We start from the raw sequence: 25,000 nt of genomic DNA, 5'->3' as shown, positions 1-25,000 counted from the left end.
TCCACAGATCTCTTGTGTAACTTCTTATGTGTGACATCACTTGCTTGTCTATGGAGATACTTTTAATATTGCACTGTAGAACATTCACGGCAAAGCAATTAAATTTACGTAGAGACAAGAAGGTGCCAGACCCTCCACCAGAAAAGTTACATAGTGCATCTTTAATATTGCGATAGAAGTCCAACTACTACAGTTTTAAGTGGAGAGTTTTAAACTTCTGTGTTTCTTACAGGCTGAGGAGGCTGACGACGATGACATCTACAATGTTTTATCTACTCTAAAGAGACTCACAGCCTTTCATAAGTAAGTATAAAAAATACAATTATTGAAACAACTACTAGCTGTCTAACCACACAGTACATTCTTATAATCATATAATCACTTGTCTTTTTAGCGCCCATGACTTAACACGCTGGGACTTGTTTGGAAATTGCTACCGTCTACTCAAAGCGGGCATCGAACAGGGCTCGATGCCGGAGCAGATCGCGGTCCAGGCGCTGCAGTGCTCGCACTACTCCATCCTGTGGCAACTCGTCAAGATCACAGAGGGGGCACCCACCAAGGTACAATACACTAAATGTAATATAAAGAACTCAGAGACATGTTCTGACTGTTAAGTCAGAAAGCCATTGACAAGTGGTAATTCAGAGTGCTCCTCCATGTTCACCAATTTGTTGTGATCATTGTAGTATTCAAATTTCTTCCATTATGTCTTTTATTTAACTTTGATTCTTGTTGCACTTGTTTTTAAGCATTACAATTATTATCAGTAAAAGCTTGGTTTGGTTTACTTCATAGAATTTAAATTCTAAATTGTATAAACAGTTCCTTCAAACCAACAACTTTAATAGAAGTAAGAAAACTCAACCCATCAGCTCATTGCAACTCAGAGCCGCTCATCTTGTTTTGCAGTTAGGCCCCTATTGTGTTCTGTAAGTAATAGATTAGGTTGTATAATAGCTCTATTCATTAAAGTTTGATCAGGTAATTACTGCAGTTATCCCGAGCATGGCCATGTCCTTGAATGCTTCATCTGTTTAATATTGATCTCCAGTGAAGCGTGAGCTTTCTGATGCTTGGCTGATCATGTTAATATTTCTAATGCAGGATGATCTGGTGGCCTTGAGGAGAGTGGTGAAGTCCTTCCTGGCTGTGTGTCAACAGTGTCTGTCCAACGTCAACACCCCAGTCAAAGAGCAGGTAATACTTCTATGTCTGTGGTTTCATTTACATGCATGCCATAATCTGAGTATTATCTGATTTTTGGATCTCTAATTATTTAAACTTCCTATATTACACAAAATTGACTCTTGTGAGCTTCTAGCCATGTTACAATGGGGAGTCAAAAACATACCTGGAGTATGTGAGTTGTTTTGTGAGTTGTTTTGTTTCAGTTCACACTTGTTTGACTCTGTCTATATCTCCGAAGCTCAAAATGCTCTATTCCACCTTGTGATGTCATGAAGCAGTAGTGTTCAAGTTAACTGCTTTTGTTCAGTAGAGATTGGCAATTTCCTGTCTGAAATTATTAAAATACACCTTGACTAGAATCAGTTGAATCATTTCTAATAATCTCTGCTGAACTAAAGGTAAAAGCTGCTGTTAATTTGAAAATTACTGCTTCATAACATCTCAAGGTGGAACAGAGCATTTTCAGCTTTGGAGATGTAGATAGACTAACAATAAAGGGTTACTCAAACATGTGTGAATGAAACAAAACACAAGAGTCACATTTGCGGACCTTTATCAAACCTGTTTTTCTCCTTTGCAGGCGTTCATGCTGCTGTGTGACCTCCTGATGATCTTCAGTCATCAGTTGGTGTCAGGGGGCAGGGAGGGGCTGCAGCCGCTCGTCTTTAACCCCGACAGCACCCTCCAGAACGAACTGCTCAACTTTGTCTTAGACCACGTCTTCATTGACCAGGATGACGAGAGCCAGAGCATGGGTGAGGCAGAGGAGGGGGTCAAATCACTATGTAATGTTAAGCAAGTTTATCTATGGATGATGGAGTGATGAAAAATGATCATTAAAGCTTATGGTTATGTTAAAACACTTGAAGTTGAAATTGCTTTATTTTTATTAATGTGTCACTATTTTAATCAAAGTACCAAATTAATTGGTAACTTTGCTTTAAACTCTGAAGAAAAAGCAAACAAAGAAACAATAAAAATTTTATATAATTAACATCTGATCTTACTGATTTATTTACTTCTCATTACTTAACACAATATGTCATACAGAGCTTAAATAATATGTCCAAGGCACTTTGATTGTAAAAATAAATGTCCTTTATTGTAAGTGAGACGCCAATGTGCTTTATGGAGGTCTTCTTTGGGGCTTAAGATAATTATGCGTAATGTTTTAGCTTTGCAAATGTGAAAATGTCTACTAAATGACTACTGTGGATTGTAATAAAATTGAAGTATTTGTGATTTTGTAATGTTTATTTACAGAGGGAGACGAGGAGGATGAAGCCAACAAGATCGAGGCTCTTCACAAAAGAAGAAACCTCTTGGCTGCGTTCTGTAAACTCATCATCTACGACATTGTGGACATGCCCGCAGCCGCTGACATCTTCAAACACTACATGAAGGTGGGTCCAAATGCCATCATCATGTCATTTAAACATACATTATCCTTTTAGAAGCACTAGTGTATGCTTATATCTTATCTTTTCTCCCTATTACAGTATTACAACGACTACGGAGACATCATCAAGGAGACTTTGAGTAAAACCAGGCAGACTGACAAGATTCTCTGTGCAAAGACACTCATCCTCAGTTTGCAACAGGTGAGATAGAAAGTACTAGTACTATTGGTAGTATGAATAGTTCAGTAGTATGAATAGTTGCAATTTGAATAAACTTGCTCTTCAAACATATAACACCTTTTTGTAGTATCACATTTACATACACATACACTCCTGCATTGGTCCAAATTGCCCAAACTAAATTAAATTTGAGATTTGATTTGATGTTTGGAGGAAGAAAATTTAATCACTCCTACTGTAAGTGTAGTTAGTATAAATATAGTATAGTTCAATAACAGTTACTGTAAAAAACTAGGGGGTGTTAGTTTCAGTTTAGTACCTCCTCCCTCCAGACAGATATACAAGCCAGAATCAAAACCTTGCAGAACTGAAGAAGCTACTTGGATGAGTGGCAAAATTACTTTTGTTCAGTTGACAGAATAAAATTTACTAGTTACTGTTAGGCAAGACACTTCACCGACATTGCCCTCTGCAGTTAGTCATAATATATAAGTCTGATTGCTTTGTTAGACAAGCTTTTTGATTGTCTTTATCACTGAGCACTTGTTTCTGTTGCAGTTGTTCAATGAGCTGCTGCAGGACCAGGGCCCAAACCTGGACCGAACGTCATCTCATGTGAGTGGCATAAAAGAGCTTGCCCGCCGCTTCGCCCTCACCTTCGGTCTGGACCAGATCAAGACCAGAGAGGCTGTGGCCACATTGCACAAGTAAGACAGATAAAAAACACTTAAGTACATGTTGAAAGATTGTGTTGAAGATATGTTAAATTTAAATGTCCTACACTATGCAAAATTGACTGCAAAAATAATCAAAATTTTTCTAGTCAAGGTGTATGGAGTTTAAAAATACAGTGGAGCCCTTCATGTATGAGTGTTTTTAGTTTGAGAGAAATCTCTCTGAGCCTAAATATACAGGGTGTGTGTGTTTAACATGCGTGAATGAAACAAAACACAACTCCAGATATGTTTTTGAGAAGGAAACAACATTACAGATCAGAAAACTGTGCAATATAAGCTCTTTAAGTATAGTGTATGCAGGGTTTAATACATTTATGAGCAATAAAACATAAATATATTCTGTTTTAATTAGTTATTAAACCTGTGTTCTCCTGTTAAAGGGATGGGATCGAGTTTGCCTTCAAGTACCAGAACCCTAGAGGACCAGAGTTTCCCCCAATAAACTTGGCCTTCCTTGAGGTCCTCAGTGAGTTCTCCTCGAAACTCATCCGCCAAGACAAAAAGACTGTGTAAGTACCATGAGTCCTGTCTCAATATGTCAAACTTTTAGAAATAAACAGCATTTTATCTTAACTTTTTCGTACTTTGAAATTAAAACTTCAATGATTGACAGTGTTTTGAATCAAGAAGATTCAGAAATCAGAATTTGCCAAAATGACACTGCTCTCCATTGGCTGATGTTGTCATGATACTGAAATACAAATTTTTACACTAGATTTCAATCCATATAATGAATATAATGTAATTTTCAAGACAAAATAATTGAGGTTACTATAGTATTAGCTCTATTCAGAATATTCAGAAAATGTCCAACTAAGCCTGTTTCAATACTAGTTTTAATATCAATTATGTATCATTTTTTCTTAACCCTGCTGTTTTTGAGTAACCTTTTCCAGACATCATTTGATGTTAATTCCTTGTGTCTCCTCAGCCACTCATACCTGGAGAAGTTCATGTCTGAGTCAATGTCTGAGCGGCGGGAGGACATCTGGCTTCCTCTGATCTCGTACAGGAACAGTCTCCTGACGGGAGGAGACGAGGACCACATGTCCGTCACCTCTGGGTCCAGCAGCAAACCAGGATCAGTGCGCAGCAAGAAGGGACGGCCGCCTCTGCATAAGAAACGCATAGAGGGTGAGACTACTTAAAAAACTTACTATCATAATTTTTTATTTATTTGACTATTTACATATAAGCAGGGACAAAGTTAACATAATGGCAATCAGTAAAATGAGTGGGATGGGGTGGACAAAGGGAGGAAGAGGGAGTAGAATTTGGGTGAGGCTACTTTAAATTCGGCCTGTTAGCCCCTCTTATATCCATATAGGGAAAATGTCACCGATATATAAGTTTGATCTCTGAGCACCAGACTAAAGAAGAAATGATTTACGGTTGTGATTTTATTTTTCAGAGGAAAGCAGCGTGGAGGGCTCGTGGATGATGCGTAATGACACTCTACCGACACCGGGGGCACTGCAGACTCCTCAGCTCACGTCGACAGTGCTCAGAGAGAACAGACCAGCTGAACACATGGCAGACCCAGACTCAGAGCCAGGGTCAGAGAACGACTATGTACACAAGTGAGTATCTGAAATCAATAGTAAGTCTAATATGCAGTTGAATCTACCTAACAATATTTCACTGGTCTTTGCACTTAAAAACATTATAACATAAGTTTTATGTTAAATTCACAGATTTAAGTAATACAATTTTTGTGATATTGTCTCCTCCTTCCAACTATTTAGTTTCAACTTTGCATGTGAGTAAATTATACCTGCAACCTTTTTTGGTGGTTAGTCCTCAGATGCAGATGTCGTGGCTCGGACAGCAGAAGATGGAGGAGGTGAACAGGAAGGACCGATCAGGAATGAACTACATCAAGTCACGCAGCAATCAGGGCGTGCGGCAGACAGTGTAAGTGAAAAGATTTAGTTTATTGTCATTCACATTGTATTAAAATCTCAGACATTTTCTTGCTGTTAAGGAAAATGTATTTATTTTTTTCTCTTTCAGGCGCGGTTTGATGGAGGACGACGCAGAGCCGATCTTTGAAGACGTGATGATGTCCTCGAGAGGTCAGCTGGAGGACATGAACGAGGAGTTTGAGGACACTATGGTCATCGACCTGGTAAGATGCACTGTCCTGGTTTCAGTCTGGTCTTGATTATAGACTTTATATATCTGTGGTTTAAAGGGAAGAACATCGGATGTAAAAAGAAAACAAAAATGGTTTGATCTGACAACTCAGATACAGTGACATTAGAGAAGCTTAAAAATGTATAAATTCTTATTAAATGGTATATTTACTCCTTTTCAGCCACCATGACCTGGTACATCACAACTGTAAAAAAAATGCAGATGTCATGCAATATTTTTTGTTAAATAGATGTATTGGGTAGAAAGCATGTCTTGTCCCCAACTGTTTTGTTCCTGCTTCTAATTTTCTAAACTTCAGTTAGTGGGCAGGACAATTAAATCACAGTGTCCATTATTCATTTATTGTAAACTTGTTTATTTATTTTCAGCCCCCATCCAGAAACAGACGGGAAAGAGCAGAACTAAGACCGGACTTCTTTGATTCAGCCGCCATGATTGAAGATGAATCGGTTTGTAGTTTTCAATATTTTTCCACACAATTTAACCAAGAACCTTTACAACTTTTATTTTGATTTATATGTAAAGGTGCACTATGTAAGTTTTTGGTTGGGGGTCCGTTACCCGCTTATTTATATGGCTATGTCATTGCTCTGCCTGGAATGTTCCATAGTATGACATTAAACAGCTCTTTTAAATTATTTTTATTTTATTTTACTCATTTATTCAATTACAGGTTTTATAGCTCAAAAATACATAGAAAAACAGGCATTCTGACTGTGAGAGGGGTTGCCTTCTCCACAGATCTGACCTGTAACTTGATCTTGTTTGGTCTCCATAAAGATTGAAAGGTTTAATACCATACTGTGAAACATTCCAGACAAAACGATAACATCTTCATGGAGAAAAGCATTTGACAGACCTTCCAAAAGTTATAAAATGTACCTTTAAAGATTTTAAAAAAAATTTGATCTTAATTTTCCTGTGTCTCTCTCTCTCTCTCTTGCAGGGATTCAGCATGCAGATGTTCTGATTTGGTAAAAATACAGAGATATTATAATCAGGATTCAAATCAGGACTAAACGGTTTTGGGACGTCTGACTGACACCTGTCAATCAAGCTACAAAGAAGAAAAACATTGTTGAATCTTCTTTCTTTGTCGATGGACATTTGTGAAGTTTATCCAACGTTGGCTGGTCCCTCTCCTCGGAAACAAAGTACATCATCCACATTTCAAACATGGGATGATGTGGGAGCCGTGTTCTTGTCTGCTCAGCCTGTTAGCGTGTTAGCAGTTAGCTTCGAAGGCGCTTTTGGTCCACAGTATTTTCAGCCGTTCCTCCAGCTAACCGGGTGTACAGTTTTTTTGGGATTGGACCATGAACTCACTGTACAGATCCCAGTTTTGGTGTTGCACTTCGATCCGCCTGGTTCGACATAGAGGATCACTACTAAATGTTGTATATCTTTGCTCTTACTATCCCCACTCATCTCCCTCTGCTCCCCTGTCTGAGTGCAATAGTGCTGTTTAAGGTCATGATTAGGGTTGCACAATATAACATGAAAAAATGGTAGATTCTATAATTATATGATTGTTGTGATATTGTAATACCTTTGAAGTGATGAAAAAATGGGACTGTTGTCATAGCAATTAAAGGTGTGCTGTGTAACTTTTCTGGAGAGGGTCTGTAACCTGTTTGTTTCCATGGAGATGTTAATGCTTGGGTTTAAATTGTTCACCGTATGATATTAAACCAATCTGTCTTGTATTTATTCAACTACAGGTGCTACTTAATGCTCAAAACTATTTTAAAACATTAATTCTCACTGACTGTGGTCACTTCCACAAGTCTAATCAGTAATTTGGCTTAGAAGCTTTCATAGAGATTCTTAAATTTATAGCTGTACTGTGGAATATTCTATCTCCATGGAGACAAGCAGGTGATGGACCCTCCACCAGAGAATTTACACAGTGCACCTTTAGCAATTAAAAATAATAAATAGTCATCCATTTTAGTATCGATTAGTATCTGGTTTTGAATGGTCATATCTTCAACAGGAAATGTGACTGAAAAATAGCTTTTTAACATGGGAAATTTCATTTAATATTAGAAAAAAAAAAGTAAATTGCTTTAGTCAAGCGTTGTCAAATATTAAACTTTAATTAAGCAGATTTTTTTAACTAAATGAAAACTCAACCTTTTTTTAAACACACTTGAATTTTACAGTTGTGTCAGATGGAAGTAAACTGAATGATTTGACGGCTTCCTCTACATGTGCAAAAACTGGCAGTACATAAATAGTTGTGTAAAGGTGCGTAACATTTGTAGTGGAGTGTCAGCCACTCTCTCCATCAAATGTTTTTGCTTTGTCTAGAATGTTCCACAGTATAGATTAAACCTATCTGTCATGAGGGAGACAAGCAATGTTGTATGTTTGAGCAGCAGAAACACCCATAATGAACAAATGCTAGATGGATATATTTAATGTCATACCATGGCAACATTCCAGGCAAAGCAATAACATCTCCATGGAGACAAGCAGGTAGCGGAACATCCACCAAAAGTTGCGCAATGCACCTTTAAATAATCATATTATTTAATCCTAAACGAGCAACCCAGTAAATCTACTTATTTTTAGTAATTTTTTTTGTCAAATGAGTAAGATATTGTGCAGCCCTGACTGTTTAGTGGACAGTTACACATGCACTGCTATGGGCCAATATGGAGTGAATGATGCAATGGCCTTGGACTAGTTGGACAGCCCCCCTCACTCTTACATCTCAGTTCGGCACACCCCTCCTGTTCAAGTTTTTAAGTAAAATATAAAAGACAATAAACATATTTTAAAATCAGTAGCTTTAGTACAAAAAGTTTTAAGTGTTTTTGTTTTGTCTGATGTTTGTACAGCTTTTCTTGATATGTATTATCTCGTTCATTGCCAAACCTTGTGGCCTACATATTCCCTCATATTTGTATTTCATGCTATAGGATTAACAGCGCTGTATGGTTTTGATTGTATGCAGTTCACAAACTTAAGTTCAAATTGACCGTATTTCACAGATTTGATTCCTACAGCAGTGTTATTTAATCTGATGTTCGTATATCAGTGCAGTGATGGGTCTCTATGGCTTGTTTGAATGTGTCCATATCATTATTCGCTCATTGTTAAACCAATCAAGGCCTGGTTGGATTTGGCTGCGCGGCGGTCACCCTGTAAATATCAGGAGACAGTTGAGTTGGCACCAAGTCGCTCCAAAAGCTCTTAAAGCCTGTTTTTGTTTAAGCCTAAATTCTTTTTAATAAAAATAAAATCTGTAATCAGTTTATTGAACATTGCTGTGAGTGTGCTTTATATTGATTTTCTATTATTTTAGTTAAGCAGGTTTTACACCACCTCCCTAAAAAGCCCAGACTCTTGATGGTTTCCAGTGATGTTACATTGGGGGGTTTGCGACATGTGCCCCTATGGTGGAATGTTCAGTGGAGACACAATGCACACATTAGCAAACACTTTCAAAAACACTTTAATATTGTCTGAAAACAACACTCGCATTCATGATCCTGTTTAGGTGTTTGATTTGCCACAAAAAAGAAAAAGGTGAAAGTGGCCAACTGAAAAACTTGACAAATGCAAGTTAGCTTCAACAAATTTTATGTGTGCAAGATTCGTTTAACAGCACGTCTCACCTCCTATAGTTCCAACTAAATCAGCTCTTTGTGGTCAGATTGTGTTAGAATTGAATCTGGGCTATTTTAATAAAGCCTCAGAGAGAGCAGAGCCTATAGTTAGCATCACACCCCCAGGAAATGATGATGATATCAGATGTAACGTATCAACAGGACTGTTGTCATGACAACGGGAGCATGCCTCGTGAACACAGTAATGAAACTAAAGGTAAAGTAAACAGATGTGCATTAACGTGTGAAAAAGAGTTGAGTATTTTGTTTGTTTTAGGAAGTGAACAGGAGAGAGATGAAGCTTTGAAGTGATGTTGGTCACTTACCCAATAAATCTTTTAGCTGTGGTAGGCAAGTGTCAAGTGGTACCTATAATTGGCAAAATACAAAAAACGTGTACCAACTTACCTCAATGTGGGGTTCGTAGCAATCAAGTGACCATTATTTTGTGTTATTTTAAGAACATGAACTAGAAATTTCTGCAGTTTACAATCTGAAGTTAGTCAATTCTTATTACAATCATCATAGCCTCCATATTAAAAACAGCTTCAGGTTTATAGTGTTGTAATCAAGATACATTTATTACACAGAAAAGTAGATGTTGATCATTTAAAAGGCACAGTTAAGTTTTGTGACCATATTAGGTTAAACAGAGGATCTGAAAGCAAAGACTTATAAAAAGACATACAGTACAGGTGGGACAACCATTTTCATAAACGGCAACCAATAGGGCCACAACTTAGCATTTTCTCAAGTTGCTCCCAATCTTTACTTTTCTGACATTATCACTGATACATTCTGATATCTTGAGGATACATAAAATTTTAATCCGTTTAATGCTTTCTCAGTTTTCAGTGGAGTAGTATTTCAAAAGTCCAAGAAGATTCTTGCTCAATTTAGGGTCCAAACTCATAAATTACAAATAGCACCTTTACAGTAGGACTGCACAACTTATACACCTTTACAACATTCATATCACAATATTGACTGGCCTTGGCTTAGACTCAAGTTTTTATTTTGACTAGTAAACAACACATAAATCCTGCATGTTTAAGCAGAGTTCTTCTCTCAAACGAAAAGTCGCTGTTCAACCTTGTGATGTCATGTGGTAATACATGAAGTGCTCAACTATTTTTTTAAACTCCATACACCTTCACTAGAATAATTTCAATAATTTCAGCCCTGAAATTGACTACTGTACTGTACTATAGGCCCTTTAAATACTGCAATATTGTGATACAAAACCTAATGATCAAATATTGCATATGTTTCTCATATTGTGCAGTCATACTCTACAGTCCATAACATGAAAGAAGTCAGTCAACTCCAGTGCTTTGTAATATCGCTAAAACAGTCTTGTGTCTTTTATAGAGGAATGTTGGCGTGTTTTTTCCAGGGATTAGTCTGCTGTTTACTGGCCAGGACTTCCAGATCTCTGCAAATCTTCTTTCGAGTTGTAGCTGGCTCAATGATATCGTCCACGAAACCTGGAGGTAAGACATCATGATAATGGAAGATCAAGAATTACAGATTTTGGAAAATATTTGTTCAAAGATTTAAGATATGGGGAATTTTGGATGCACCTCTGACAGCTGCAGGGAAGGGATTTGCAAATTTTTCCACGTATTCAGCCTCCGCCTCAGCCTGGTTCTCCTTCCCTCTGAAGATGATCTGAACAGCGCCCTATAATAAAATACAGATAAGAACAAAATAAATTCACAAAACATGTAAACATCTCACAAAAAGATTATTATTTTTTTTTTTAATCTTCAATCATTTATATAATTAATTTAATTATAACATGGCAATGTCACTGGATTTTAACCAATATTATAATTAGTTAAAAAGGTGTTCCCTTATTAATTTACTCACTTTTATTCAGTTTTATTCAGTTTGTCCTCGAATGCAGTCCTGTATTTGAGGACAATGTTGTTTTCACCTACCTCCTATCTAACTTCTCTGAATCTTTTGAATGACTGCAAGCAAGTACAGACTCCAGGTCATATGTGAAGGGTTCAAAAATGCAATTTTTTCTCATTTTCAGAAATAAAAAACACATAGATCGATAACTGCAGCTTGCTACGGTAAATTGCTTGAATCAAGTATTGGTTTTGCAGTTTTGAACAAGAAGTCAATGGACTCATTTCTGTTATTATGCCTTTTTTAAAGAAAATGTTAACTGATGATTTAATTATATTATGGTTTAATACTATATAAATCTGTTTTGTGCCAACCTTTTCCGTATGGTATTCTGTGCATATGTTTAGTTGTGGTGAACTGTTCATACCTTCGCCCCCATCACAGCGACCTCAGCGGTGGGCCAGGCATAGTTCACATCTCCTCTCAAATGTTTGGAGCTCATCACATCATAAGCTCCTCCATAAGCCTGAAATAGTAACATCAAAACAGCATCTGTTAAGTAGAGGTAAAGGAGTATTAATGGGTACATAAGAGAGTTCTTTATACTATATTTTAATTTAGGTCGTTTTATTGTTGTTTGATTGGGGCTGATCCTAGTTCATACCTCGCAAGTCTAGTTTTAGTCCTAGTTAAAAAAAGAATGGAGTCCTTTTTAATGTGGTTTAGTCCCAATCCAGTCTCAGTCTCATTAGATTTACACTAATTCAAAAGTAAGTACTTGGAAAGCTAGAATTTTGTTTCTCCAGTATGAAGATAGTAGCAGTATAGAAAACTATCACTGTGGTAACCACAGCTTCCTCATAAAGAGAGCAAAATACAGGTTGCTCATGCATCTTTCATCAGCTCATGTGGTGTCTGTGTACAGTAGATTGATACTCGGCTCTCATACCATACTCATACCTTTCTTGTAATTATAGTAATTTTGGGAACTGTTGCCTCTGCAAAAGCATACAACAGTTTGGCTCCATGTCTGATGATGCCTCCATACTCCTGTGCTGTACCTGAAAAACATCACATAAGAGACAATAAAATAGCCGTTAATTATGGGTTAATTTATTTTTTATGTGTGAAAAACTACCTTATTACATTTTTGAGCAATTACAAATAACTCACTAAAGTTATCTACTTCTTAAATTTAATTGCAATTTGAGTGAGTGAATGTTGTGGATTTAACTAAGGCTGACCAATGAGAGGAGTGTGTGCCAAAACTGTCTTAACAGAAACCTGGATTTGCCAACTCCTTTCAAATATTATAATTTGAGTAGTAAGCAGCAGAACAAGCTCTACAGCTCTACATTGATTGTCTGGGAGCTTATGATAAAATGTATAAAATAAAATTTAAGGAATACCTGGCAGGAACCCCGGCACATCTACAAAAGTGATGATGGGAATGTTGAAAGCATCACAAAAACGTACAAAACGAGCTCCTTTTACTGAAGAGTTAATATCCAGACAACCTGAAAAAAAAAGGCATGGACAACCAATAAACATCTCATTATTGTAGAGGCCATTAAAGGGCCCATATTACACTATTCTGATCTATGTTATAATGTTGCTTCTCCATCACAAACATGAGTTCTTCTCTCAAACAGAAAACACTCTGTTTCACCTTGAGATGTCATGTGGTAACACAGGAAATGCACCACTGTGTTTTAAATGCCATACACCTTCACTAGAACCATTTGGATAATTTCAGAACTGGAATTGGCATTCTCAGTTGAACCTAAGGTAAAAGGTAGGTGTTAACTTGAAAACTACCACTACATGACATCAAAAAGTGGAACAGAGCATTTTGAGCTTTGAAGATGTAGACAGACATGTGTGAACGAAACAAAACACAGCTCCAGGTATCTTTTGAGGTAATAACATTACAACATAGGCTCTTTAAACAATAAAATAATTTTGTTTGGTTACATCATGGCTTACCAGATGCCACTTTAGGCTGGTTTCCCACCATACCCACAGTGCGTCCATTCATTCGAGCAAATCCAACTACTATGTTTTTAGCATAGTTGGGCATAATTTCAAAAAATTCCCTTTCATCAGCAATCTGGACAGACAAATGGGAACAATTAGCAACTGTTGTAAAAGCACTATGTATATTGCTAGGTCCCATTTCCATCTCTAGCTTATATTGACCTTCACAAGATGACCAGCAAGAAATATTTTGCTAATATGTTGATTTAGTGTGGTTGCATAAAGTACTGTGTCAAGTACTGGGTCAAAAGACACCATTACTAACTGGGCTCAGCATCTGTGGACTTTTTTTCCATTTTAGATCTGTGATATGTTTATAATATAGTATAGTTCTCATACTTGACCAATTTCAAATGGAAATAAGACTTACAGCTTGTATAATGTCCAACATATCATAGGCTTTGGTTGATTCAAGTGGTACAATTGTGTCCAAAAATGGTACAAGGCGATCACTGCAAAAAACAACAAACATATATTCATACACATTATATAAACTGATCTAAACTGATCTGAGTATAGTATATACAAGTATATATATATATATATATATATATACACACACACTCAGATCAGTTTAGTAGATTTTAATTGTTTTATTCATTTTTTTTTTACTTCACACCTTGGGTCATGGCACTCCCTGACTGGTGCTGGGTCCTTGTTGCTGAGTGGTAGGTAGTTAAAAAACTCCCTCAAATTTAGAAGGGCATCAATGTCGTTTTCAAATGCACGGTGAGCCACGCCTAAAAAGACAAAATATTTTCATTTTTTATTCAACTGTTGTATGTCTATCTGTTGTATCCGGAGGATTAATTTTGTTTGGATGAAAATGTACAATATTGTAAAACACTGCTAAATTAACCAGAGACGGTGGTGTGAGTTTTCGCTCCTCCAAGCTCCTCCTGAGTCACATCTTCATTTGTAACAGACTTCACAACATCAGGACCTGTGATAAACAGGTACGATGTGTCCTAGAAAAATATAGAAGAAAAATAATTTTCTAGTAAATAATAGCTGTATACATTTATGTAAGTGTATTCTCTATACTAAAATTCAGATTGGTACCTTAACCATGAATGTAAAATCAGTCAGTGCAGGGGAGTAGACCGCTCCTCCAGCACAGGGGCCCATAATAAGGGAGATCTGAGGAACTACTCCAGATGCCAAAACATTTCTCTGAATAACAAATCCAAACAAAAATACACTCCTTAATTAATATGCCTTCAACTGCAACCCAGAATATATCCTACTTTAATTTCAGTTTATTTATATAGCTGCATTTAATGAATCTGTAGACAGTTTGTACCAGAAAAATATCTGCATAACCAGCAAGAGACTCGACTCCCTCTTGGATTCGAGCTCCTCCAGAATCATTTAAGCCAATAACTGGTGCCCCAACAGTCATGGCCTGATCCATTATCTAAACAGAAAATATAAGTGTTTATTGATCCATTCTACATCTTTACATACAACATGCATACTTATTGATTACACTGCAGTACAATATCTTACTTTGCATATTTTTTGTGCATGAGCTCCTGATAAGCTGCCACCGAACACTGTAAAATCCTGATGGAGTAAAAAATATAAGATGAAAGAACAAGATAAACATGAATATGTATATATATATATATATATATATATATATAATATATATATATATATATATATATATATATATATATATATATATATATATATATATATATATATAAAATCACACTCTACCTGACTGAATACATAAACAAGTCTTCCATTAATTCTGCCTCGCCCAGTCACCACACTGTCACCTGGGAACTAAAAGAATACAAATTAATCTGATTGTTTTATGGTTTTATTGTTTTATCTTTACTAAAATGTTATGTATAAATAATCTTGTACTTTGTTTTTGTCCTGCTCCATTCCAAAATCAGAGCAGCGATGCTCCACAAACATGTCCGACTCCACAAAGGACTCTGGGTCTAGAAGAAGTTCCACTCTCTCTCTGGCTGTCAGCTTTCCCTGCAGCATATAATAATACAATATTAGATGTTATAACTTATTAATTACACACTTTTTAATCTATTCACTAATAAACGAACACCAAACTAAAATGACTACACTACTCTCTCTTATTTTTGGATTTCTGCTATGACACTACTATAGACACTTGTTATAATTACATAGATTTTTAATATACCAGTCTGTGGGTTTTGCTTGCACAACATTTCTTTATTTTAACGTGCATGTTTTTCACAGTTGCATCAAATTACACGGTTCAGTTATACACTTTGGAGTTGGCTATATAATAGGAATAAAAAAACAAACAAACATACTTCAAGACTTTACTTTGGTAAGTGGCACCAGCGCTGGCAGACTGAATTAGCCTAGCAAGGTTATATTTCACAGAAAGTTTTAAGTAGGTCATCTTCAATAGTTCGGTCGCCAGTGGAAATCATACATTAGTAAATAAGTTGCTTGGGCATTCATTGTATGCATTTAAAATAAATTACAACACTGTGATTATTGAGATGGATTTACCCTTTTGTGCTGTGCATCAATTCTCTGTTGACCTCCGCCAACCAGCGCTGCCTTTCGTTTGTTGTCAATCCTCTCTTTTACGGACAAGTGGCTGACGGAGTACCAGCGGCAGAACCTTTGCTCTCTGCTTTGTTGGACTGTTTGAACATGTTTGACCTGAGCCAAACTCCTGAACGATGTCCTGAGTCCATTTAGCACTCCGCAGCTGCTCCGAGCAACGCTGAACGCCGCCATGTTTTCTGTGCGTGTTCAGTGACAGGGGGTGAGGCACTCTCCAAGGAGATTTCAGCCAATGAGAAGCGGGGGTTGGAGATCTTAACCAATCAGAGATGGGAAATTCTCAAGTATCCGGTGGGCGAAATCATGAAAAACACACCCTTGCCTGCATAATATTATAATAAATACATGTATATTAATTGTCATAACAGGTAGGTCTGATTACTGAACCAGAATTACCCACTCCTACAGTTCAATAATGACACGTTAATGGTAAAATAGTAAAAATGATAGCAAGCCCACCAAAGTTATAATGTAATAACTACAGTACACATATGTAGTAAGGACACATGTAATAATAAACATTTCCCAGCAAATTTCATGGTAGCCATTCTAGTAACATCATTACTGTTATTCTCGACTACACTTGGTATTATCATCAATGGAAACACATTAACGTATGCAAAATATTAGCAACAACAACAGTTTATCTTTGCATCTATTGATCAATTTGCACTATTCCTTCGTGGATTGGTAACCATGGGTTACAGGGGAAATATCGCGTGATAATCGACGACCAAGATATGAACAATTAGAGGAAAATCTCGCGTGATCTCCATGCTTGTCGCTGTGAGGAAAAAGTCGAATAGCAAATGATTGATGCCTTGGGAAAACGGCTCGTTAGCTATGTTTAAACGGGTGACCACAAAATCGTATCCTATCGCGAATATCATTTGCAGAGTTTCACACAGGATCTTGAAAATCCCTTGTGTATTTGCAGCTAAGAGCGACCCCAGGGGCTCGGTTTCGCCGTAGATTTTTGCTTGCTAATTTAGTTAGCTGTGCTAACGCTAGCTGGTTAGCTTTGTTTACATGAAGTGCGCGCCTGGATCTCTGCTATTTTCTCCGTAAACACATTTGGATATTTTTATAGTGGTAAATCGACCACTACTGCATCGTAGAAGAAACTCCTTTGACTTCTGCTTGGATTCTATGTTACCACAAGTCAGTTTTGGTTTTAAACGCTTGGCTGATGTCGGAAGCTAATAACAGCACGGCAATGCTAACCTTTTGATCATGAATCGTTTGATCACATAATTCTTTGTTGGGACTTCTGCGTCAATGGGCGCAATGTGAGTTGATAAAGCAAGGCTACACACATTTCCGATCTATTACCACACCTATTGTTCTTTTAAATTTGTGCTTTATTGAGATACAATGCAATGAACCGGTGGTGCTAACATTAGCTAGCCACCTGCCGTGTGAACGTGCTTGTACACTGTAAAGCGCCTCACTATGATCGCAGCCTGTTGTGGTGTTTATTAATTATTCATACTATGGATGCATTGAGACACTCAGGTGACTGATTGCTGCTTCACTACTCGGTGTTGTTTCCCGCTTCTTGTCCTCTTCGGGGCTCGGTGTTGGCCTTTCCCAGTCGCAGCGAGTAGATTTTTCCCGGGCCGTGTTTCTCCAGAGCAGCGGAGGAGAGCGCAATGAACGGACTCAATGCCACCGCTCTGTACGTGTCCGCCAGCCGGGCCGTGCTGCAGTGTGACCCACGACAGCCGCACACCTTTGCCGACATGTACACACTCCTGCCCTTCTTCCGACAGTCCCTGTCCTGCTTCGTCTGTGGTGAGTAGCGCACTGTGCACGTGCCGCATGTTATTACTGCGTCCGTACTGTGATCCCAGCGCACGGTAAATAATGTGTAATAGCACTGATAGCACTCTTCTGTTATTGACGGGACTGTCCGTGGGCGTGCGTGTGATTGATCGTGCTCGCGCCCAGGTCTCCATAGTAACCGCAGTCATCTGTGCTCATGTCAGGACAGACGACTCCTCTGTTGTTGTGTTGCTGCAGAGCCATGTGTTTCTATTCATGCTTTATTTACTCTCTCTGCAGAAAGAGTGCTACATCAACACTGGCTCAGCTTGTGCTTTCAGGGGCTCAACAAACACAATTACTTCAAACACTTTAACCGCAATCAATCAATATAGCTTCATTTACTCACAAGAGGCAATTTAAGATATGATTTGAGGATCAGTTTATATCCCTTATATATAAAATATTTATCATGGTAAAATGCTGTAAAGCTGAATCCATCTTATTTTATTATATAAGTATACAATTCCTTATATTAGTATGTGTCTTTGTCAAACGCTTGAACAATTTCATACTATACTCTTACTGATATTTTCTGTCCTTGTCTCAGGTAAACTACTCCAGGACCCAATCTCCCCTGCATATCCGGACTGTGGGCACAGTGTCTGCTCAGGCTGTAAAGGCCAGAAGATGCGGGTCAGACTGTCATGTAATCGATGTAAGGACTACTCTTTGTTCCAGGAGAACAAGCAGCTGTCTCTGCTCGTGCAGTGTTATAGGAAGCTCTGTGTGTATGTGCTTCACTCGCCGCTGCTGCAGTCCATCAGCAGTGTGGGAGGCTCTCCAGAGGTCATGGCCTTGTTAGACGAGGTGTTAATGTCGGAAGAGGAGACAGACGATCTAAACTTAGTGCAGGAGGAGACGTCTTCTACTGCTCCAGAGTCCCTCACACCAACTGAGGCCCCAGCTCTGTCCACAGAGGTGTCTGCTACTCAGAGCTCTTCAGAACCTCCGTCTTCAAATGGACCACAGGAGTGTAACGGGGAGCTGCTGGAGGACCTGGACCCCTCGTCCCCAGAGCTGGAGGTGTGTGAGCTGGTTGAGGAGCCCCCCACTGCCCTCTCCGTCTCCTCTGCAGGTTGCGGGGGGCTGGAACTGAGTCTGACCACTGCTCCTCTAGCCACAAGCACAGGCACCATGTGTTCTCTCAGGGATGGGGATGCCAGCAGCAGGGAGCTGGAGGAAGGAGAGGTGCTGCTGCTCAGTGTGGAGGAGGTCCTACAGACTTTGGACCCTCTGCAGCCTGGCAGAGACTCTCCTCATTCAGAAAGGACACACTTAGGCTCAGAGCGAGCACACACACAGATGTACATTCAGCTGGACTCAGCCCATAACTACACACAGATCCAAACAGACAGGACTAACACAGTGACCGCTCATCACACACACACAGCCGCCCTGGACCCTCCACCAATCCGCCTTAACCGCAAACGCTCCCGTTCAGAGAGTGACAGGGAGAAGGTCAAACCCCTGCCCATCTCTTCCATCCTTCAGGGCTCCACCTCTCATGTACATACTAACCCCTCACACACACTGCTGCACACACAGTCCTCTGTGCCCTCTATAACTGTCCCTGCACACACATACTCCTCTTTCTCCAATGGGACACCTCCCAAAACCAGTCGACCTGTACAGAACCACAGTAAAGGAGCCAGGAAGCATGTTGACCCAAACCCTAAAAAGCCCCATGCCAAGCCTCGGAGCAGCGGAGGCTCTAAATCCAAGGACCGGAACAAAGAGCAGCGCCTCCTGTCGGGCTGCATCATCCCCACAGCTCCGGTCCGGCCTCCTTACAAGAAACCAGTAGAGAAGAAGGGCTGTAAGTGTGGCCGGGCCACACAGAACCCCTCAGTACTCACCTGCAGGGGGCAGCGCTGCCCCTGTTACTCAAATCGCAAGGTGAGAATGAAAATATGGCATTTTGTACAGTGGTATTAATTTAAGGAAATAATTGTACTTGATTAGTTTAATTTTGAAGCTACCATTTCAAATGCTTATATTCCCACAGGCCTGTCTGGACTGTATATGTCGCGGATGTCAAAACTCCTACATGGCAAATGGGGAGAAGAAGCTGGAGGCGTTCGCGGTGCCGGAGAAGGCGCTGGAGCAGACACGGCTCACTCTGGGCATAAACCTGACGAGCATCACTGCAGCGGCTGCCCTCCGTAACCCGGCAACCACCAGCATCCGCGGCAACACCCTCCTCAACGTCACCACAGCAACAGGATCACCGGTACCAACAGCCTTCCTGTCCCCCAGCTCACCAGAGGAACCCAGCTATGAGGACAGTCTGGAGCTGCTCATAGGATAAGAAAAAAAAACAAACAAAAAAAACAAAAACGGAGAGCTTGTTAAATGAATGTGAGAACTGGTTATTCTGTCAACCTGCACCACCCTCCTCACACCAGTGGAGGGCGTCTAAGGCAGCTATGGTTCTGTCCTGTATGTTGTCTGCTCTTCTGTTGCAAATGCTGAGTAGTAAGACTAGCATGGGTGTGCCAAAGCCTCCTGTTTTGTGCCTGTGTGTCCCTGTATGTAACTGCCTGTCCCTAGTTCAACATTTCTCTCTTTGGTTCCCATGTTTTGACCTTTAGGGTGCTTATTTTCCTCAAATAGATGACATCCATACTGTACACAGCAATATTAGGAAACCGTATTAGATTTTCCACATATGTACACAAGCCTAACAAAGTATCAACCATCAAATCTCACAACAGCATTTTATATGTTCCAAGTATTTCTGTGTATGTCTCCAGCTATATCAGGACAACCAATACTACTAATCCCCTGTATGTTAATTGTGAACGAATCTTGTGATTAATCTATGGACGTATGTTTTTCCACACACAAAACTGTATGCCTTTTTATATCATTGACTTCACTCAATCCAAGTACTGTCGAATGGTGAACTTGTCTTAACGACTGTACACAACATTTACTGTATCGTCAATGCGCGAGGTACATTGTGGACTGTAAGCACTTAGTTTCATGGATTGGCCAAATTACAAGCTAAAAACCACTATCGGTTACCATAGCAATAGGAGCACCAAACAAGGAGCCCCCCCAGCCCTTGTGCACACACGTTGTTTACAGTATTGTCTTCTATATTATAATGAGGATTGTACATGATTGTGTGTTTAGATAAACTAAAGCCATAGGTTGTTATTGACAAGATATAATATACCCTCTTTGTGCGTGCATTTACCTATCACCTGTAGAGTCCCAACTGATGATATGAGACCAAGTCAAACTATTTTTGATACCAAATGTTCAGTAACTGGTTCACTGTATTTCTTTTAACTTGTTTATGTTCACAGCACCTTCACGCCCACTTGTAACTACATGAGGCTGGTCGCTGTCCATGTTATTGTTTACTGTCTCAGCTAAAACTACAACCTTTTATTTGTTTAGTCCAGTCAAATCGACCAAACCCATGACTGACAGATCTTTGACCAGTAAGGAAGTAGTGGGCGGGTAACACAGCAGTATGAAGATCAGAAAGCAAACCCTATTCTGCGTTGTCTATGTTTCAAAATGTCTTTCTTTTGGGCATTACTTGAACCCTGGTTGAGTTTTGGTATTTTTTTTTTTTTTATGTAAAGCTCTTGCATAAGGAGTGACTTATTATTGCTGAAACATTCACTGCCATAATATGGAAACGTGTATTACGACATGAATTAAAAGATAGTTTTTTACTTTTTCAGTTTGTTGTCTTTTTGTCTAACTAACCTGAATGCAACCAGTTGCTAATTTGGTTTATTGCAGTGCGTTATGTTGTTTTTGTCAACTCAAAATATCAACAGGGAGTTCACCATTTTGGTATTCCAGAGTGGGATGAAGATTTGAAGAAAGGTCCGTGCCTCTTTGCCACATCAAAACATGGGGCAAATCAAATGAAGGTAAATTTGCAGGTACTGAGAGATGATACATCTTAACCTTTAGGGATGTTTGGGAAATATTTGTTATTACATTAATACACAATATATACTATACTATGAATATTTAAAATACACAATTTCCAGTGGGATTAAAATATATATTTTTGATGGGCATGCAAGGATATGAATTATGTTTTTTCCCAGTGCAACAATGATTTTTATTAGAAATCAACTGTGTCATGTAAAAACAAAAAAAAAACTTGTATTTATCCAAATTACTATATATTATATTTAACACTGTACAACATCTATACAAAATCACATTCTTTTGTATAAAACCCGTTTCTCATGAATTGCCTAATTTTCCACAACAAAGCGAAACTTGCATATTTAGTCAAAATGTCTTTTAAAGGGGCACTATGTAACATTCCTGGTGGTCCTGCTTGTGTCCATGAGGCTAGCTTTTTGTAATGTTCCACAGTATGAACTTAAACTTACCGATCTTGCATTTTAATCAATTTCAGGTGTTTTCTTGCCTTGAAAAACACAAAAGATACACAGCACACCTTAAAGTTGTTATGTGTAGCCAACTCAATACTGACATGGCAACTAACATTCAATAAGTATCTATTGTCCTGCAATAAATGTCAATATTATGTTATGTGATGTTTTCTTTGTACTTGAAAACACACCCACAAGTCTTTCTTTTTTGCTTCCATTCAGAAATTCAAAACCTTTCTTCTGCTGCTTGGTTAAAATGTCCATGTTAACCGGTCACCATCCCCTTGTTCTTGCTCTTTTTCTCTCCATTCTTGGATCATAAAATTCCCATTGGAACATCTCTACCATATTTGAAGCTGGTCTCTTCTGTATCATGTTAATGGTACTTGAACCCTTGTTGAGTATTTCCCTTTTGGCATAATTTCGAAATGTCTTTCCTTTGGGCATTCCCACTCTTGGATCAGCAAACTCCTGGCTTCTTGGTCCAGCTAGCTTTTTCATATTTTTGTAGGCTTGTTTTTCTTTGATTCTATCCCACAAGAAATGCCCCAAAATAGCTGGCCCTCCCATCCATCTCCATCGTGCTGGCGTTGCTAACGGTGATGAAGAGGCGGTCCGCTGGTTGGAGGAAAGCAGTCCCAGCCTGGTGGAGGGAGAACAGTCCGGGCTCCTGACCCTTGGGCCAACACACGCTCCTGGAGGACTTCATCAGGAGAATGGGTACGGTGTAGGAGCTCATCTGTGGACCGTAGAACAGAATACATTAGTCATATACAAACCATCTTAAAACACAATGAAAAAGTTTGATATTTTTGTCACTCATTTCAGAAAGTCAAATTCATTTATTATATAGACTCATGATACATAGAGTGAAGCTTTCAAGCCTTTATTTCTTTACATTTTGATGATCATGGCTTAAAGATAATGAAAACCCTAAATTATAGATGCCAACTGGTGGTTGGGTTGGGAAGCATTCCTGAATTTTGTGTAGCACTGGACAATATGAAAAAAAAGAAAAGAAAAAAGAATCCTGATTGTGTGGATCAATCCCGATTTTTAATTCAATCAAAAATTTTCTCTTCACAAACAAAATAAAAATGGCTTTCAGTATTAATTTCATGAAGATAAACAAGAGTGACATTTAATCAGTGCAATTTACATTAATACAAATGGAAGTTCTTCCTCCAGTCTTGACTCTTTTTCAAACCACATGCCAGCTGTTTATTGACAATATGATATGACTGAACACAGTTTGTATTAAAACTGTATCAATTGCCTAGCCCTAGTTTTGAAAATACTATTTTGCAGTACTTGATCAAATAATTTATGCTTTTAAGTACATGTTTTGTAAGTACATGTGAATTTCTTCCTACCTTAATTAATTGGTATTAATGAATAAATGCATGACAAACAGTGCCAAAAAAAAAAAAAACTGTTTTAAACTTATGTTGCTATTACTATAATATAATGCAACTTGAAAGTTTTCTTCAAAATTCAGTATTCTGGAATAAGTTACAAAATGCATTTTAACACGGGTATTCAGTATTCAGTAATTAAATTCATTTTCAAAGTACTCTTCCAAACACTATAACATAACATGAGATATTTTGATAAAGTTTATCTAGACCCTGAAGTTTGTAGAATCCTCTTTTGAAGATTCGATGGTACATAAATATTATGTGGCTACAGCAGATCCCAAGACAAGCACCACACATATCCAGAAACGTGCAGTACTAGGAACAGCAAAGATAGTGTGCAGAACCTTGAAACTCCCAGGAAAAAAAAAAAGGCAGATTATCTTGTTAATGCACTGATTTCACCTTTTTGTAGATATACTGGACCAGTTCAGCCCCGTCCTCCATCCTGGCCTCCCCATTGTGGTCTTCTGCCTCTCCAGTAGAGGGCAGTCTGAAGTATGTTTGGGCATAGATGTAGTAGAGTCCAGCCTTGGGCACCAGCAGCTCTCCACCCTTTAGCTCCATGTTCAACAAAAAAGACAGACCACGCTGTCCGTCCCACGCATGGATACGCTCACCCAGGTATCCCCTACTCCCCCGTGGGCCTGGAAACACATAACGTAAGTTAAAGAGCTAAAAGAATAGCTCAGTGTTCTTTTCATTTTATTTTCTAAACTTATAGTTTACATTAAAGGTACACTATGTAACTTTTTGGTTCGGGATCTGTCACCTGCTTTTTTCTATAACTGTGCCATTGCTCTGCCTGGAATATTCCACTGTATAACATTAAACAGCTCTAACTTGCATTCATTAAATTACAGGTGTTTTTTTTTTTTACTCAAAAATACCTACAAAAACAAGCACTGTGACTGTGAGCAGGGTTGCATCTCCACAGATCTAGTCTGGTTTGATCTTCATGAAGATAGAAAGGTATAATACCCTACTGTGAAACACTCTAGACAGAGCAATAACATCTCCATGGGGAAAAGCATTTGACGGACTCTCCACCAGAAAGGTTACACAATGTACAGTGTAAGGTCCACTAAATAGCCTGCTTGTCTCCATGGAGATTTATATTTCATTCCAAGGTTTCACAATATGGCCTTACACTTGTCTATCTTTAATTACAGGTGTTTTTATTGCTCAAAAATACCTTGGAAAAACAAACATTTTTAATGTGAGAGGCCTGGAATTTGGCCTGGAGGATCATCTGCTTGTCTCCATGGAGACTGATAAATTTAATGCCTTAATGTTCCACACTATAGAATTAAGCATACTGTATATTTTGTATATCAAAGTCTATATTTTTTTTACCTTATATTAAATGTGTACTAATAAAGAGCCTATATTCCTCTTTTTCTCATCTGTAATATACAGTTGTTTTTTCATCAAAAACTCTTTTTCAGTTTTTTGTTTCATTCACATATTTAACACACAAATCCTGCATATTTAGGCTACTTCTTCTCTCAAACAGAAAACACCATTCCACCTTGTGATGTCATGTGGTAATACAGGAAGTGTAATTTACTAAACTAAAAGTAAAAGGTAGCCATTAACATGAAAACTACCACTACATGACATCAC

The 25,000-nt window shown here is 38.5% G+C and overlaps 4 protein-coding genes across 4 annotated transcripts; 2 read left to right on the top strand and 2 right to left on the bottom strand.

The window, feature by feature from the left end:
* Window positions 1–200: 200 nt before the first annotated feature.
* On the top strand, window positions 201–8,755 carry LOC129407359 (cohesin subunit SA-1-like; the record flags this gene model as incomplete). Its single annotated transcript, XM_055148133.1, has 14 exons — window positions 201–303; window positions 395–563; window positions 1,108–1,200; window positions 1,772–1,946; window positions 2,455–2,594; window positions 2,691–2,792; window positions 3,330–3,478; window positions 3,889–4,017; window positions 4,440–4,642; window positions 4,920–5,088; window positions 5,306–5,422; window positions 5,522–5,636; window positions 6,034–6,114; window positions 6,612–8,755. Coding segments are annotated over 14 exons (1,769 nt in total), but the record flags the coding sequence as incomplete, so codon positions are not given.
* A 1,080-nt stretch (window positions 8,756–9,835) lies between these two features.
* On the bottom strand, window positions 9,836–15,957 carry pccb (propionyl-CoA carboxylase subunit beta). The gene is made up of 15 exons (XM_020919024.2): window positions 15,697–15,957; window positions 15,058–15,177; window positions 14,905–14,973; window positions 14,689–14,745; window positions 14,483–14,596; window positions 14,242–14,352; window positions 14,039–14,147; window positions 13,799–13,919; window positions 13,550–13,631; window positions 13,129–13,252; window positions 12,552–12,659; window positions 12,103–12,203; window positions 11,570–11,668; window positions 10,866–10,965; window positions 9,836–10,769 (listed from the first exon to the last, which is right to left on the bottom strand). Exons 1-15 carry the CDS (start codon window positions 15,928–15,930, stop codon window positions 10,648–10,650), a joined length of 1,671 nt encoding a protein of 556 aa, XP_020774683.1. The 5' UTR covers window positions 15,931–15,957; the 3' UTR covers window positions 9,836–10,647.
* A 577-nt stretch (window positions 15,958–16,534) lies between these two features.
* LOC110154965 (E3 ubiquitin-protein ligase MSL2-like) lies at window positions 16,535–21,276 on the top strand. The gene is made up of 3 exons (XM_020919013.2): window positions 16,535–17,550; window positions 18,131–19,479; window positions 19,589–21,276. Exons 1-3 carry the CDS (start codon window positions 17,409–17,411, stop codon window positions 19,889–19,891), a joined length of 1,794 nt encoding a protein of 597 aa, XP_020774672.1. The 5' UTR covers window positions 16,535–17,408; the 3' UTR covers window positions 19,892–21,276.
* A 364-nt stretch (window positions 21,277–21,640) lies between these two features.
* Window positions 21,641–24,049, bottom strand: LOC129407358 (tumor necrosis factor ligand superfamily member 10-like; the record flags this gene model as incomplete). The annotated part of the gene is made up of 2 exons (XM_055148131.1): window positions 21,641–22,698; window positions 23,780–24,049. Coding segments are annotated over 2 exons (480 nt in total), but the record flags the coding sequence as incomplete, so codon positions are not given.
* Window positions 24,050–25,000: the final 951 nt, after the last annotated feature.

This window comes from Boleophthalmus pectinirostris, unplaced genomic scaffold, assembly GCF_026225935.1.
Source record: "Boleophthalmus pectinirostris isolate CB_2022bp ecotype Guang Dong unplaced genomic scaffold, ASM2622593v1 HiC_scaffold_932, whole genome shotgun sequence".
Classification (NCBI taxonomy): Eukaryota; Metazoa; Chordata; class Actinopteri; order Gobiiformes; family Gobiidae; genus Boleophthalmus; species Boleophthalmus pectinirostris.
Note: the sequence above shows the minus strand (reverse complement) of the source record. Positions and strands in the feature narration are given on the sequence as shown.